A 12741-nucleotide genomic window follows, 5' to 3' on the forward strand; every position below is an offset into this window, starting at 1 on the left:
TAACAACACCTGGAACAGAAGAAGTACGATGTACCAGATTTATGTTTGCTCATTTAATCTCGAATGTGGGTTATCAACTTCATCTCGCACCATAGAAAGAAAATTGTATTTTTTGTGATTGTTTGCTTAGACAACGTTCTTTATCTATTTATCATAAAATCATTTCTAGATTTGTCGGTGGTGTCACGACTCACGACCCTCTTTAGCCCTTTTTATTTTCCCATGGAAAATAAACTTATCATTTCACAGTTATTATGCTGGACTGTGGACTGTGGCAGTTGTGGTGTGGCGGTAAGGCGGTTGATTGATGGTGAGGTGAGGGTTGGGGGGCGGAGATGGGTAGAGAGGGCAATGGTAATTGGTAAGTTGTCATTATATATCAGTAAAACTCCATTTTATATTTTGGTTTTATTCACTTTTTTTTTTTTTTTTTTTTTTTTTTTGAGGGAGTCAAATGAGTCAAGTGACTAGTGAGCATTACAATTAAAGACGACGGGCATGTCAAATTGTGGGCCTGGAATCTATTAACGTCTTATCCGTTAGGCTAAGACATATGGGGGTTAGGGCTGAGCAAAAAAATCCGATTATTCAAACTGATTCGATATTCGATCCGAATTTTTGGATATCCGATCCGAAAGTTAAGTTTGGTTTGGATATCTGATCCAAAAATCTTTGGTTTTTGTTTGGATATAGATATTAGAATTAAAATATTTGGATATCCGATCTGATCCGAAACTATATTTTTCTAGTATAATTTCGAGAAAATAAAATTTTATTTGATACTACTACTTAATTAATGTTTAAAATATTAGAGAAATAACTAAGTGGTATTTAATTATGCCAACTAATTAATCCAAAACATTTGGTTTGGATGTTGGATATTTAATTTAGGATTTTTAATATGGATATTCGATCTGAACTAACACTTTAAATCGAATACCCGATCCGTACTCTGTCCTAGTGGGGGCGCAGGCGGCAGGACGAATACTGCTATGTTAAGAATATGTCTAATGTTTGTCAAGTAGTACTCCTATGATCTAATAGGCTATGTAAACAGGCAGTCCATTCCTTTGTAGGGTTTGTTCTGCTTAATTTACACCAAACCAATTTGGATACGTCTTTTTTTTCTTCTAGATTGGACATGCTTGGATTGGATGAGGGTGAGCTAAACACTTGCATATGAATGATAACACCACCTCTTTTTTCTAGTAGCTCTAATCATATTCAATCCAATCTTTGTACTCCTCCATCTCGGTCAATAGTTTACACTTTTCTATTTAATAAAATGTATTAGTCAATAGTTTATATTGTCCTTTTCCAGTAAATAAAACAACTAGAGCTTGTAAGCCTGACCCGACCCGAGTGACCTGATCCGAACCCGAGCAAACCCGACCCGACAGGACCCGTAAATATTGCGACCTGAAACCGACTGACCCGACTCGATGATCCCGTAACCCGACACGACCTGATTATCAGTGACCCGAACCCGACCCAGACCCGACCCGATTTTGACCCGACTCGATGTAATTGATGACCCGACAATTATTAAGCTTAATTTTGATCAAAATGAAAGTGATTTTGTGTTTAAATTAATATGTTTGACTTAGTAATGGAGTAATTAAACTAAATAATAGGTTAAAACTAAATTTAATGGTAAAAAATTGTAGCAATGTGATTAAGAAATCGGGCCCGATATTGACCTAACCCGACCTGACCCGATACATCATTTCACTCGAAATGGCGCGACCCGATAACGACCCAAACTCGACCTGGCTCGACCCGAAAGGGTGTGCTAATGGCTAACCCAATATGATCTGATCCAAACCCGACTGGATTGACCCGATTGTCATGTCTAAAAACAATCCATATGGGCGGGGACCATAGCTTTTCCTCATAATTTCAAGTTGATCTTGATTTGATTTTTTCTTAATAATGATGGACTCATTTCTCTTTTCATACCTAAATAATCGTGTATAAAGCAATTGTAAATTATTGACTGGAACAGAGGGAATATGTAATATATGAGTGGTGATTTTAATAGCGAGAAAAATTCGATTGATAAGAATAGAGCTAGTATAGTTCCTCTTGCCTTAGAACAATAAGTTTTCATTTTATGCTATCTTAAAAAGTCATATTTGCCAATCTTTAAATATTTGAATAACTCTACTCACCTATTATCGATGAGTTTTCTTATAACAAGATTTTTACTTTATGGTTTACTCGGTTTTAGACAAGTTTTTTGTGATTTTTACTTAAATGGCACTAAAGTGAATTGAACTTAATTAACACAAATTCTCATTATAGACGGACACTATCCGTCTATACGTATAGACGGATACCATTTTCCCTCACAAAATACCCATTTGCCATAAAGTGGAAAGCACATGGGGGTGCCCCACCTTGTCCCCCTACCCATTTTATTAGAGGTCTTTACCCGTCTGTTCGCCCCACCCGTCTATACCGAGACCTATTGCTTAATTAATGGAGTTGAGCTGAACTGGATATATCTAAAGGGTAAATTTGAGTATAAGAGTATTGAGTTAAACTGAACCGAAGTGAATTGAATGAAATTAAGCTGAAATTAAATCCAAAAAAACATGCCTTATACGGTGAGAAATAACCAATTAATTATGCCAACTATTTTCTTCTTTAAGAAATGTTACATTTTTCCTCTTTTTTTTTGTCCATTCTAACCGGATCTCTCGCGTACTCCTTTATTTCCCCCTCCATAACGCTAGTACCGAACATGACGTAAACCTTATTGTAAGACAAACTGTGTATTACAGTCTTAAATTATTAGCTTTACACATATTTTAACACACTTTCCCTACACAATTTAGGAATAAAACTTGTTTGTTAGCAAAACAAACAAAAGCAAGAAAAAATGAAGCTAGTTTCAAAATAGTACCTTAAGCTTGGCCTTATTAGGTCTTTGATGCTTGTTAGATAATATCTGGCCCAATAACCAAATTGACGTCTGATTATTGTCTAATTATAATGTCAGCTAGTCTTGCTATAGACGAATATATCTGTCTACAGTTAAAGACGGGTTAAATAGATTGAAAATAGTGACATTTTTTGTCCCCCTCATCTTACTTGTTGTTTGTCCTATTAAGAATATGGTATTATATTTGACCTATCTTTAATTATAGACGGATATGTACCCTCTAAATTTTGTGATGTTGACTTGTAATGCACACTACGGAACTTAACGCCTTTTCGACAATGAAGCACACAATTGCATCTTTTCTTGTGATGTCACAACTTAAAACTAAATCCACGTATGCACTGATGCACATACATACTTCATAGACTCATAGTTAAAATATAATTCCTCAGATCATTTGTTTGTCTTTGGTTTTTGCCAAACACCAACAGGAAAGGAAGGAGAGTCAAATGGTCAATTATTAGTTGATAAGATAACCAAATTGGGTGTAAATGATCAAATTGCTCATTAACGACATTCATAATATTGAAAGGTAAAGAATTGACCAAGACATTCCAGAATAAAATAGATATATAAATAGCCCGAACAAAGGAAGTACAAATATTCGATAGCTTGTGGCATTATTACTTCCTTATTTTGGGTGGTGTTACGATATATGAAGTATAACAATTGATATAAGGAATATTATTCCTAACAAAATGCATTACTCCGTAGAAGTTATAGCGTACTTTTTTAAATGAGATAAATCTTTTTAAGATTAACTATCATATCAAATAAAGAAGTACGAAGTACAATATATGTTAAAATACATGTTGAATTTATTGAATTCTCTTTCAAATGCGATATAATGTATTCTTTGTGTTACGTGGTGTTAGAATATGTCTTAAAACAATTAAATCCTCTTTTCAAATGCGTTATAATGTATTCTTTGTGTCTATTGAGGATTATTCTCTAAGCTTTTATTCTGCATTTATTGGGAGACTACTATATAAACTCTTTAAGTCATAATCTGTATTATGAAATTCGTAATTTCTGAGAAAAGTGGATATAGTTAACAGATTGTTAGTGGATTGTTTTAAATTCGTCTTTTTAATTACGTTCTTAATTATCTCCCTTACATACCCTATACATTATACATAGGGATGGAGTATATACTATGTTATTGTTAAGTTTACCTTTGATTGAGTTTTAGTGCGATGCCAAAACCTGGACACTAGCAAGCATCTTGTAATTGGGGGTGTAGTGAGTTGAACAACCTCCGATTACTCACTTGAATACCACCACAGTACTACATCCACATTCTTTTGTTTCCCAATGCTCATTGGTGTTACTACTTTGGCTAGTTCAAAAACTATGACCTTTGTTTCAGTAAGATCGTCTTACACAAAAGTTGTATAAAGAGGATCTCTTATAAGTTACAACAAGTAATATGACCCTTTAAATGAGAGATAATTAATTAAAAAGAGTCGTTTTGCAAACTGTTTGTATAAGACCGCCTTACTTACACAAGAATTTATAGGGACTTAATAAGTGTAATATTAAGATTTTTTGTTTTGAAGTGTTTTGTCTTAAGTTGAATTGAATAACTAATGTGAATTGTGAGAATCTAATTAAACACGAGTAATTATAAAAAAAAAAGGTCGATCTTTAGGTATATATGTTAGATAATCAATTCAAATGGTTTAATTTTGTAAGTCACAAAGTATCCCCCTACTATATTTTCCCGCCCAACTGCTCCCTACTTTAATGGGCATGTGCTTTATGGACTGAAAACACCACAAATAAGATTCTGAGTTGAGTCCAATATTTAAAAATAATCTTTGACTTTTCTAATTAAGAATCCTATATAGAAACAAATTGATTTTCATTGATTACCACCATTCCAACGTATAACCAAAACATTCTTTTGACTTTTCTAATTAAGAATCCTATATGGAAACAAATTGATTTCCCATTGATTATCACCATTCCAATGTATAACCAAAAAAATTCTGACTTTGATAATTAACAATCCTATATGGAAACAAATTGTTTCTATATAATTTGGCAGATCTCATTACTAACATTCTAACGTTAGAACCAAAAAAAATTCTCTGACTTTTCAAATCGCAATAAATTACCCCAAATATACAATAATTTGATGTGTGTCAATTTTGATGAATTTTCTAATAGGAAATAGAAAGTGAAATTTTAGTTTAATAATTTTAAAATCGTCTCTTTAAACGCGTAGTATATTATTTCGACCGTTTTTTTTATAAGGCTAATAGGTTTTTTTAATTATAATTTACATCTAATTTAATTTCATAAATTAGTTCCCCTTATTGATTTAACATTATAGTATTATTATTAATAGTTCGAAACAAGACCAACTTAGTTTCAACTATCTTTTACGGTAATAAACTTTATTTTTTTTCCTCCTTGCTAATGATATATCTACTATATTATAACATTAACTTAAAAGTACCATATATTTTATGTCAAAAACAATTTTATTGTTTTTCCTCTTTATAAACAAAATCTTAAAAATGCCGTGCTGTAGCACGGATCCTATACTAGTTATCAAACATTCTAATTAAAATTTCTAAATTTGTCAATTATATTAACAAACTTTTATAAGACCTTCATAATGGTCATATAATAAAGTGAATTTCCAATATATGGCATGAGTCATGGAAATCTCTGAGTCATGACAATACTTAAATTTATCATGTAATCTTAAATTTTATTTTGACAACTTGATAGTTGATACGTATTGACCTATCAATACGTCGACTCACCATTTTAAAATAATATCTCATCAAAATAGATACAAACCATATTAACTCATCATTCTGATGTAAAGGAAGTTATAAGGACAATATTAATGACCATATTCGAAGTCTGGTCATAAATACCACCCTCGTGACTTTAATAGTTACACTAGGTGACATCAACAATTTACTAAAGGGTTGATCATCATACCCATAATACCTTGAAACATTCACATTTTTAAACTTCTATAAATTTCTGATTTTTTCCCTATATTTTGTGCAAAATATAAGGTCACTAAATTCCTCTAACTTAGTACTAAAATATAGTCATAAATCACTTTTTTTTTTCACCTTTTTGGTGCAACTATAAGGTATATTATATAAATCAACAAAATGTCAAATATTTTCCACCATATATAAATATACTATATATATCCCCATCCCCATATCTATCACATAGAAGCCTAATAATCCACACACACCAACAAGATAACAAGAGTCACACAAAACAACATAAACATACAAATTACAATGGGTTCAATTGCCCAAGATTATCATGAACACCTCCTCCTTACACCACCACAACAACAACCAAAGGCGGTCCACGACACCGGTGAGGATACCTCGGCCTTAGAGGAAACCCTAGCAAACCGCGACATAGCCGCGGTCCAACGATGGTGGCTAGCGACATGGCTAGAAATGAGGTACTTGATTCCGCTAGCGGGTCCGGCTATTGTGGTTTACTTGTTAAATAATGTTATTTCAATGTCAACACAAATATTTTGTGGACATCTTGGTAATCTTGAACTTGCGGCTTCTTCTCTTGGTAATAATGGAATTCAACTCTTGGCTTATGGTCTTATGGTATGTTTTATTTACATGTAAAACGATATTCTCTCCGTCTGAATCATTTGTTTACGTTTGATTATAATACTGCTCAAGAGGAATATAAAATGGAAATAAATGACTGAGATAAATAGAGTATATTATCTAAGTCGAATATTGTTTTATAACATGTTTATTTTGATTTTTGATGTTTATATATGTGTTTTAATGGATAATTTTATGCTAATTTAACGTAAATATGCTAATTTGTATAAAAATGTTTAGTGTTTATATGACTCGTCGTTATTTATCATAAATATGCTATATATCAATATTCGAAAATAGAATTGTCGATACTCCCAAACATTAAAATAAATTAAACCAAGTATTTGAAAATAGTGCCTTGGTCCATGTTAATAGTTATCATTGTTTAAAATTTGTTAGGGACTATTGATCGAAATAGAGGGACCAAAATAGTATACACTTGAGTTCTATTGCATACTACTCCCTCCGTACCACACCAAAGGTAACACTTACTATAAACGGATGTACCACACCAAAGGTAACATCCCTTATTTGGCCAACAATATTACCAAGTTATCCTTATACCCATTTGATATTTACACAAAATGTCATTACATACCCCACCTTCCAACCCACAATTATACCCACAATTACATACCCCACATATTTTTCCCCCACTTTAGCCTTACTTTTTCCACATTTTCTTAAATACTCCATTTTTTCCCTACGTTACCTTTGGTGTGGTACGGAGGGAATATTATTATTATTATTATTATTATTATTATTATTATTATTATTATTATTATTATTATTTTTTATCTCCTTCATCATTCATTTGATTTTATACTTTTTTTCGTTTCAAATAAATAGAATATATTTGTATTAACTAGTCGTGAAATGACACCTTTTGAGAAATGTTACTGACTCAATGGTAGGGTAATGTCTCAAATTATTTGTATTCGATAAGGTAGAAAAAACTTAAGTGGCCATATAAGAAATTAAAACTCCACCATCAAGGGAAATATTATTTAAGTCGTATAAAGTTACTTTGTAAAATACTCGTTTGGAGTATATAGTGTTAAGGAAACAACTCAAGCTACCTCTCCTTCAAGCACTTTCTCATCTTATATATAGTTCATCCATAATTTTATATTTTTTTCGATTTAAGACGATTTTTGAGATGGTAGTTTATTGGACTTTTCTAAGACGATTTTTAACTAGTCTTTTATATTTATGTACGGACTATTATTTGCTTATTGTAAATAAAAATATACTCCGTATTTTGATACTGGACATAAATATATTATAAATAAATAGTAATGTTTATACTCATATTTATAGAATTCTAAATTTGAACGTTATCTAGTTAGAGATATGATTTCATGTCGTTTATTTACTACTCTTCTTAAAATATGCGAAAAAGAATTTTGACTTATATAGAGAAATGTCCCAAATAGAAGAATTACACTAAATTGGTTATTATCATCATTAAATGAGATGCCTAACATGCCTAATAAGATATAACTGTCTTATTTGAATTTTTGCGATAATAGAAAACTTTAAAATAACTTCTTAGGTCATTTTCAAGTTATTGAATGATTGAAAACTTTTTCTAATATCCAAATGATAGTACAAGTTTTGGTGCAACTAGAATAGAAGGTCCTTGGATTTATGCTATAGTAAAAAAATGATTAAGCAATCAGGCATATATGTTGACATCACAAAAGGAATTTAGACAATAGTTAGTGGATGAAATTCGAGTGATCTTGAATAATTGTTCTAGTTTTGTGGCGTCCACATAGACGGCCGATGGTTAATAATAATGCACGTATGCACGTATGTATGTAATTCTTAAACTTGTCTTGGCTCTTTTGGCAAGTTCCCATGTGACTCGAGCACACTAGTCACTCTAAAACCATAAAAAATGAGACGGTTTTATATGAAACCAACTGATTGAATCACAAATATTAAAATAAACCGTTTTATAATGAGATGACAGTTATAAAGTCATAGGTTATTTAGTATTATCAAGGATGTGAAGTTAGACCTTCATTTTTTCGATGAAGTGATAATTAAACATTGCTTTCGTGGCCAAACAAGGTTCTTGACTTCACGTTTCAAACTTGGGACATTCATGTCCAACTCTTTCGAGGTGGTTTGATAGCCGGTGGCTTCAACTTACCTCCCTCATTCGAAAGGATGAGATAGGTTGGTCCTACCCTAGAGGATCAACCTAGTTTTCTTACCTCTAAAAAAAAAAAAAAAAAAAAAAAAAAAAAAAATAGGTTATTTAAATAAGTGCATAAATAGCACGAAGTATTTGTTTCTGTGTGGTCTTGTTAAACGGTTTTATAAAAGACTTACTGAACGGTATGATTAAGAGATACTAATATGGATTTAACATTTAAAAATCGAAAAGGTAGTTCAAAAACAATGAGGAAGGCAACCCAAATTAGACTAACTTTTGCCTTTAATTTGTCTGCTACAAATCTACAATCACGAGTCTTGATATACACAAAAGGGAAGCAATGTGGCCCTCTTAATTTCTCTCTAGTCTATTTATGTACGTTTGTCCATGTCTTATACTACAATTAGTAATAATATTTTTTTCTCAATTAATCTAACTATAGACGGATATATTCGTCTAAAGTGAAAGACGGGTCAAATATGCTTAACATGGTAATATTTTTGGGCCCACCATGCAATTTTTTGCTTGTTTTATACTTTAAGTGGCTGAATATTTGTCCCGTCTATAACTATAGACAATTATCTCCCGTCTGTAATGAAAATTTGTATTACGCAAGAAAATGCAAAGTATTGGTGATAACAATTAAATTTATGACCTAATTACTTGAACATGTACATGTACATGTAGCTTGGAATGGGAAGTGCAGTAGAGACATTATGTGGACAAGCATACGGAGCAGGAAAATACGACATGCTCGGCATTTACTTACAACGATCAACGATCCTCCTAATGTCGACCGGAATACCCTTAACATTCGTCTACATTTTCTCGAAAGACCTCCTTTTATTACTAGGAGAACCAGAGGACATTGCCTCAGCTGCCAGTATTTTTATTTTCGGACTTATTCCACAAATCTTCGCCTACGCTTGCAATTTCCCAATCCAAAAATTTCTCCAGTCTCAAAGTGTTGTTTTCCCTAGTGCATATATCTCGGCCGCGGCGCTAGTGTTTCATATTGGGCTTTCGTGGGTTGTGATGTTCAAATTGGGCTGGGGTTTGGTTGGGGCCTCCTTGATGCTTAGTTTGTCTTGGTGGGTCATTGTGGTGGCCCAATTTGTTTATATTTTGTGTAGTTCAAGGTTTAAGTATACTTGGACCGGGTTTAGTTGGGCCGCGTTTTCCGGGCTTTGGGATTTCTTAAAGTTGTCCACTGCCTCAGCTATTATGTTGTGCTTAGAGACTTGGTACTTCCAGATTTTGGTGTTGATTGCTGGATTGTTGGATAATGCTCAGCTTGCCTTGGACTCCCTCTCTGTAAGGTAATCTATGTTACTTTGACTCGAGTCTCGACATAATAATCAATTAGTCTCATTGTAGATGGGTGTATCCGTCTAAAGATGTAGACAGGTCAAATAATCTCAGTTTGTCTTATTATATAAGTGGTCACATATTTGACCTGTATACAACTTTAGACGGATAGTGTCCGTCTAAATTGAGATTTTGTGCATAATAATACTTGTACAACAATATTGTTTAGGCCTACAACAAGGTTTTTCTCACAAATTAAGCATATGTAAGATACTAGAAACCAGACAACTAGACCTGTTAAACGGGTCAATTGGTTGACTATGTTTTTTATTCTTTTTTATCGGTTATGTCATTTTGAGACATTTTGGGTCAATTTTATTCATTTTAAGTCCAGTTTTCATATCGGCTCACTTTTCTCTTTACAAAAGTGGGCCAATGGGCTAATTCGACAATTAGAGGGACCATTTGACTTGTTCTATTTAGGCCTTGGTCGGATTAGTTTTGTCAGCTCTACTTGCCACCAAACTAGACCCGCTAAATGTGTCATTTGGGTTGAGTTAATTTTCCGATTCTTATTCATTTTGTATCGATCGGGTCATTTTGAAACGTTTTAGGTAAATTTTATTCATTTTCGACTCTTTGTCTGATTAGTTTTTGCCAGCTCTACTTACCAGTTACCACGGTGTGCGATTAACATAATAAACTTAATATATAAGTAGCAATACATCTAAATTTCTGAATTTTTATGTTAACAAATGCAGTATGACAATATCAGGATGGGTGTTCATGATCTCAGTAGGATTCAATGCAGCAGCAAGGTTAGCTAACACTTAAATCCCCTGCTTATACCGCGATTCTTGATCATTAATCATTAAACTTAATTAATCTGTTTTTAATTTCTTATTCTTGCTTGTGACATATAGTGTAAGAGTGAGCAATGAGCTAGGAGCAAGACACCCAAAGTCAGCATCATTTTCAGTAATTGCAGTGACAACAATGTCGTTCCTAATCGCGCTAATATGCGCCATCCTCGTCCTCATTTTCCGGTTTCAGCTCAGCTACATCTTCACTGGTGGCACCGAAGTTTCTGATGCTGTCGCCGAGCTCTCCCCTTTCCTTGCCCTCTCCATATTACTCAATGGTGTTCAACCCGTCTTGTCAGGTAAATATATGAGCACTTAGGTCAACCAGTAAGGGGTCGTTCTAGCTTAACCAGTCGTCATTTGATGCAATTTTCATTATAATGACACGAGTTTACAATTTTTTGAAGGTGTGGCTGTTGGATGTGGATGGCAATCCTTTGTTGCTTATGTAAATGTAGGATGTTACTATGTGGTCGGAATCCCTGTTGGTGTGATCCTAGGTTTTTACTTTAAACTCGGAGTTAAGGTATGTCCTTCCCCTTTTTTCCCATGACGATATTTACTTAAGAAATCGTCTTGATCGTTATTACACCTGAACAATGAGACAACATCACAATGTGGTCTAATTAGTTTCACTTTGTTTTTCTATAATACCAAATAAATCATGTTTTAGTTACGAGTAATTTAATTAGTGTCGTTTAATTAATCTTATACTTAACTAGTATAGGCCCCGTGCAATGCATGCACAGTATTTATAAAATTTTATCTTTTAGTATACTATATTTATAGAGTGTAAATTGACAATTCATTATTTTTTAACGTTTTTCATCGTTGTATTTTGATTTGAGAGAAAAAAAACAATTTAAGTAATAATCATAACATGAAATATGTGTTTTAATGAAAAAACGTTTTTACACAGATTTAATGATATTATTTTACAACTTTTTTACTAGCATATCTTTTAGAATTTAGCTACAACTTATCTTTTCGAGAACGAAATTTTTATCATCAAAAAAACCTAGAAGCAAATCTTAAATAGGGAACTATATTGAAATAGGAAAGAAAATAAGAGATTATATCAAAATAGGGGAAATATTTTAGGCGGGAAAACTTTGAGTTTTTTCCTATTCATTTAGTATATTAGTATATAGGAGATTTCCAATCACAAACATTTTTCCTTGAATTAGGGTTTAATATTTATAATTTGTGTTTCTCCAAAAATTAGGGAATATGGGGTGGAATGCTTGGAGGTACAATAATACAAACGGTAATTTTACTCTGGGTCACCTACAGGACAGATTGGGAAAAAGAGGTACTTCGTTTCTTTTAATTTGTACTTCACGAGTTCTTCTATAATACCGTTTTATTAAGAGACCGACTATAATGCATTGAACTCGTTTCAATTGTAGGTGGAGAAGGCGGCATATCGGCTGAAGGCATGGGACGCTAAGAAAGAGCAACTTCTCAATTAGTGACGGAAATTTCACTTGACATTGTCAAGTTTTGTAGAAAGAAGTTGAGCTACACTACTCCATCCGATTCAGAAATATTTCTCTCTAGTGTTTATAAAAGAAAGAAGTATGAATAGAAATATCGACTGGTTTACCCATTTTGGACCACCAAATCAATACAAGTATGGTCGTCCTCGAGGTAAAGTGAAAAAAAAATACAAGTTCCTAAGTATTGATATTTCTATTTCTACTTCTCGATTCTCTTGCGATAGAATATAGAAAGATTGGTTGAATTTGAAGGAGTACATGAGATCTTTGTAACACAATTTGATTAGTTGTAATTGTAAATGTAGCTTAATTAAATCAAACCATTGTTCATAGCAAA

The 12741-nt window shown here is 32.8% G+C and overlaps 1 protein-coding gene across 2 annotated transcripts; it reads left to right on the forward strand.

Moving 5' to 3' along the window:
* Nucleotides 1–6136: 6136 nt before the first annotated feature.
* LOC141595962 (protein DETOXIFICATION 40-like) lies at nucleotides 6137–12741 on the forward strand. 2 transcript variants are annotated; one of them, XM_074415939.1, is made up of 7 exons: nucleotides 6137–6561; nucleotides 9422–10053; nucleotides 10804–10860; nucleotides 10966–11204; nucleotides 11313–11431; nucleotides 12131–12217; nucleotides 12315–12741. In XM_074415939.1, exons 1-7 carry the CDS (start codon nucleotides 6229–6231, stop codon nucleotides 12375–12377), a joined length of 1530 nt encoding a protein of 509 aa, XP_074272040.1. In that variant the 5' UTR covers nucleotides 6137–6228; the 3' UTR covers nucleotides 12378–12741. The 2 variants fall into 2 exon arrangements, with proteins under 2 accessions (XP_074272040.1, XP_074272041.1); XM_074415940.1 differs by having other exon boundaries at nucleotides 6239–6401.

The sequence above is a fragment of the Silene latifolia genome, chromosome 8 (genome assembly GCF_048544455.1).
Source record: "Silene latifolia isolate original U9 population chromosome 8, ASM4854445v1, whole genome shotgun sequence".
NCBI lineage: Eukaryota > Viridiplantae > Streptophyta > Magnoliopsida > Caryophyllales > Caryophyllaceae > Silene > Silene latifolia.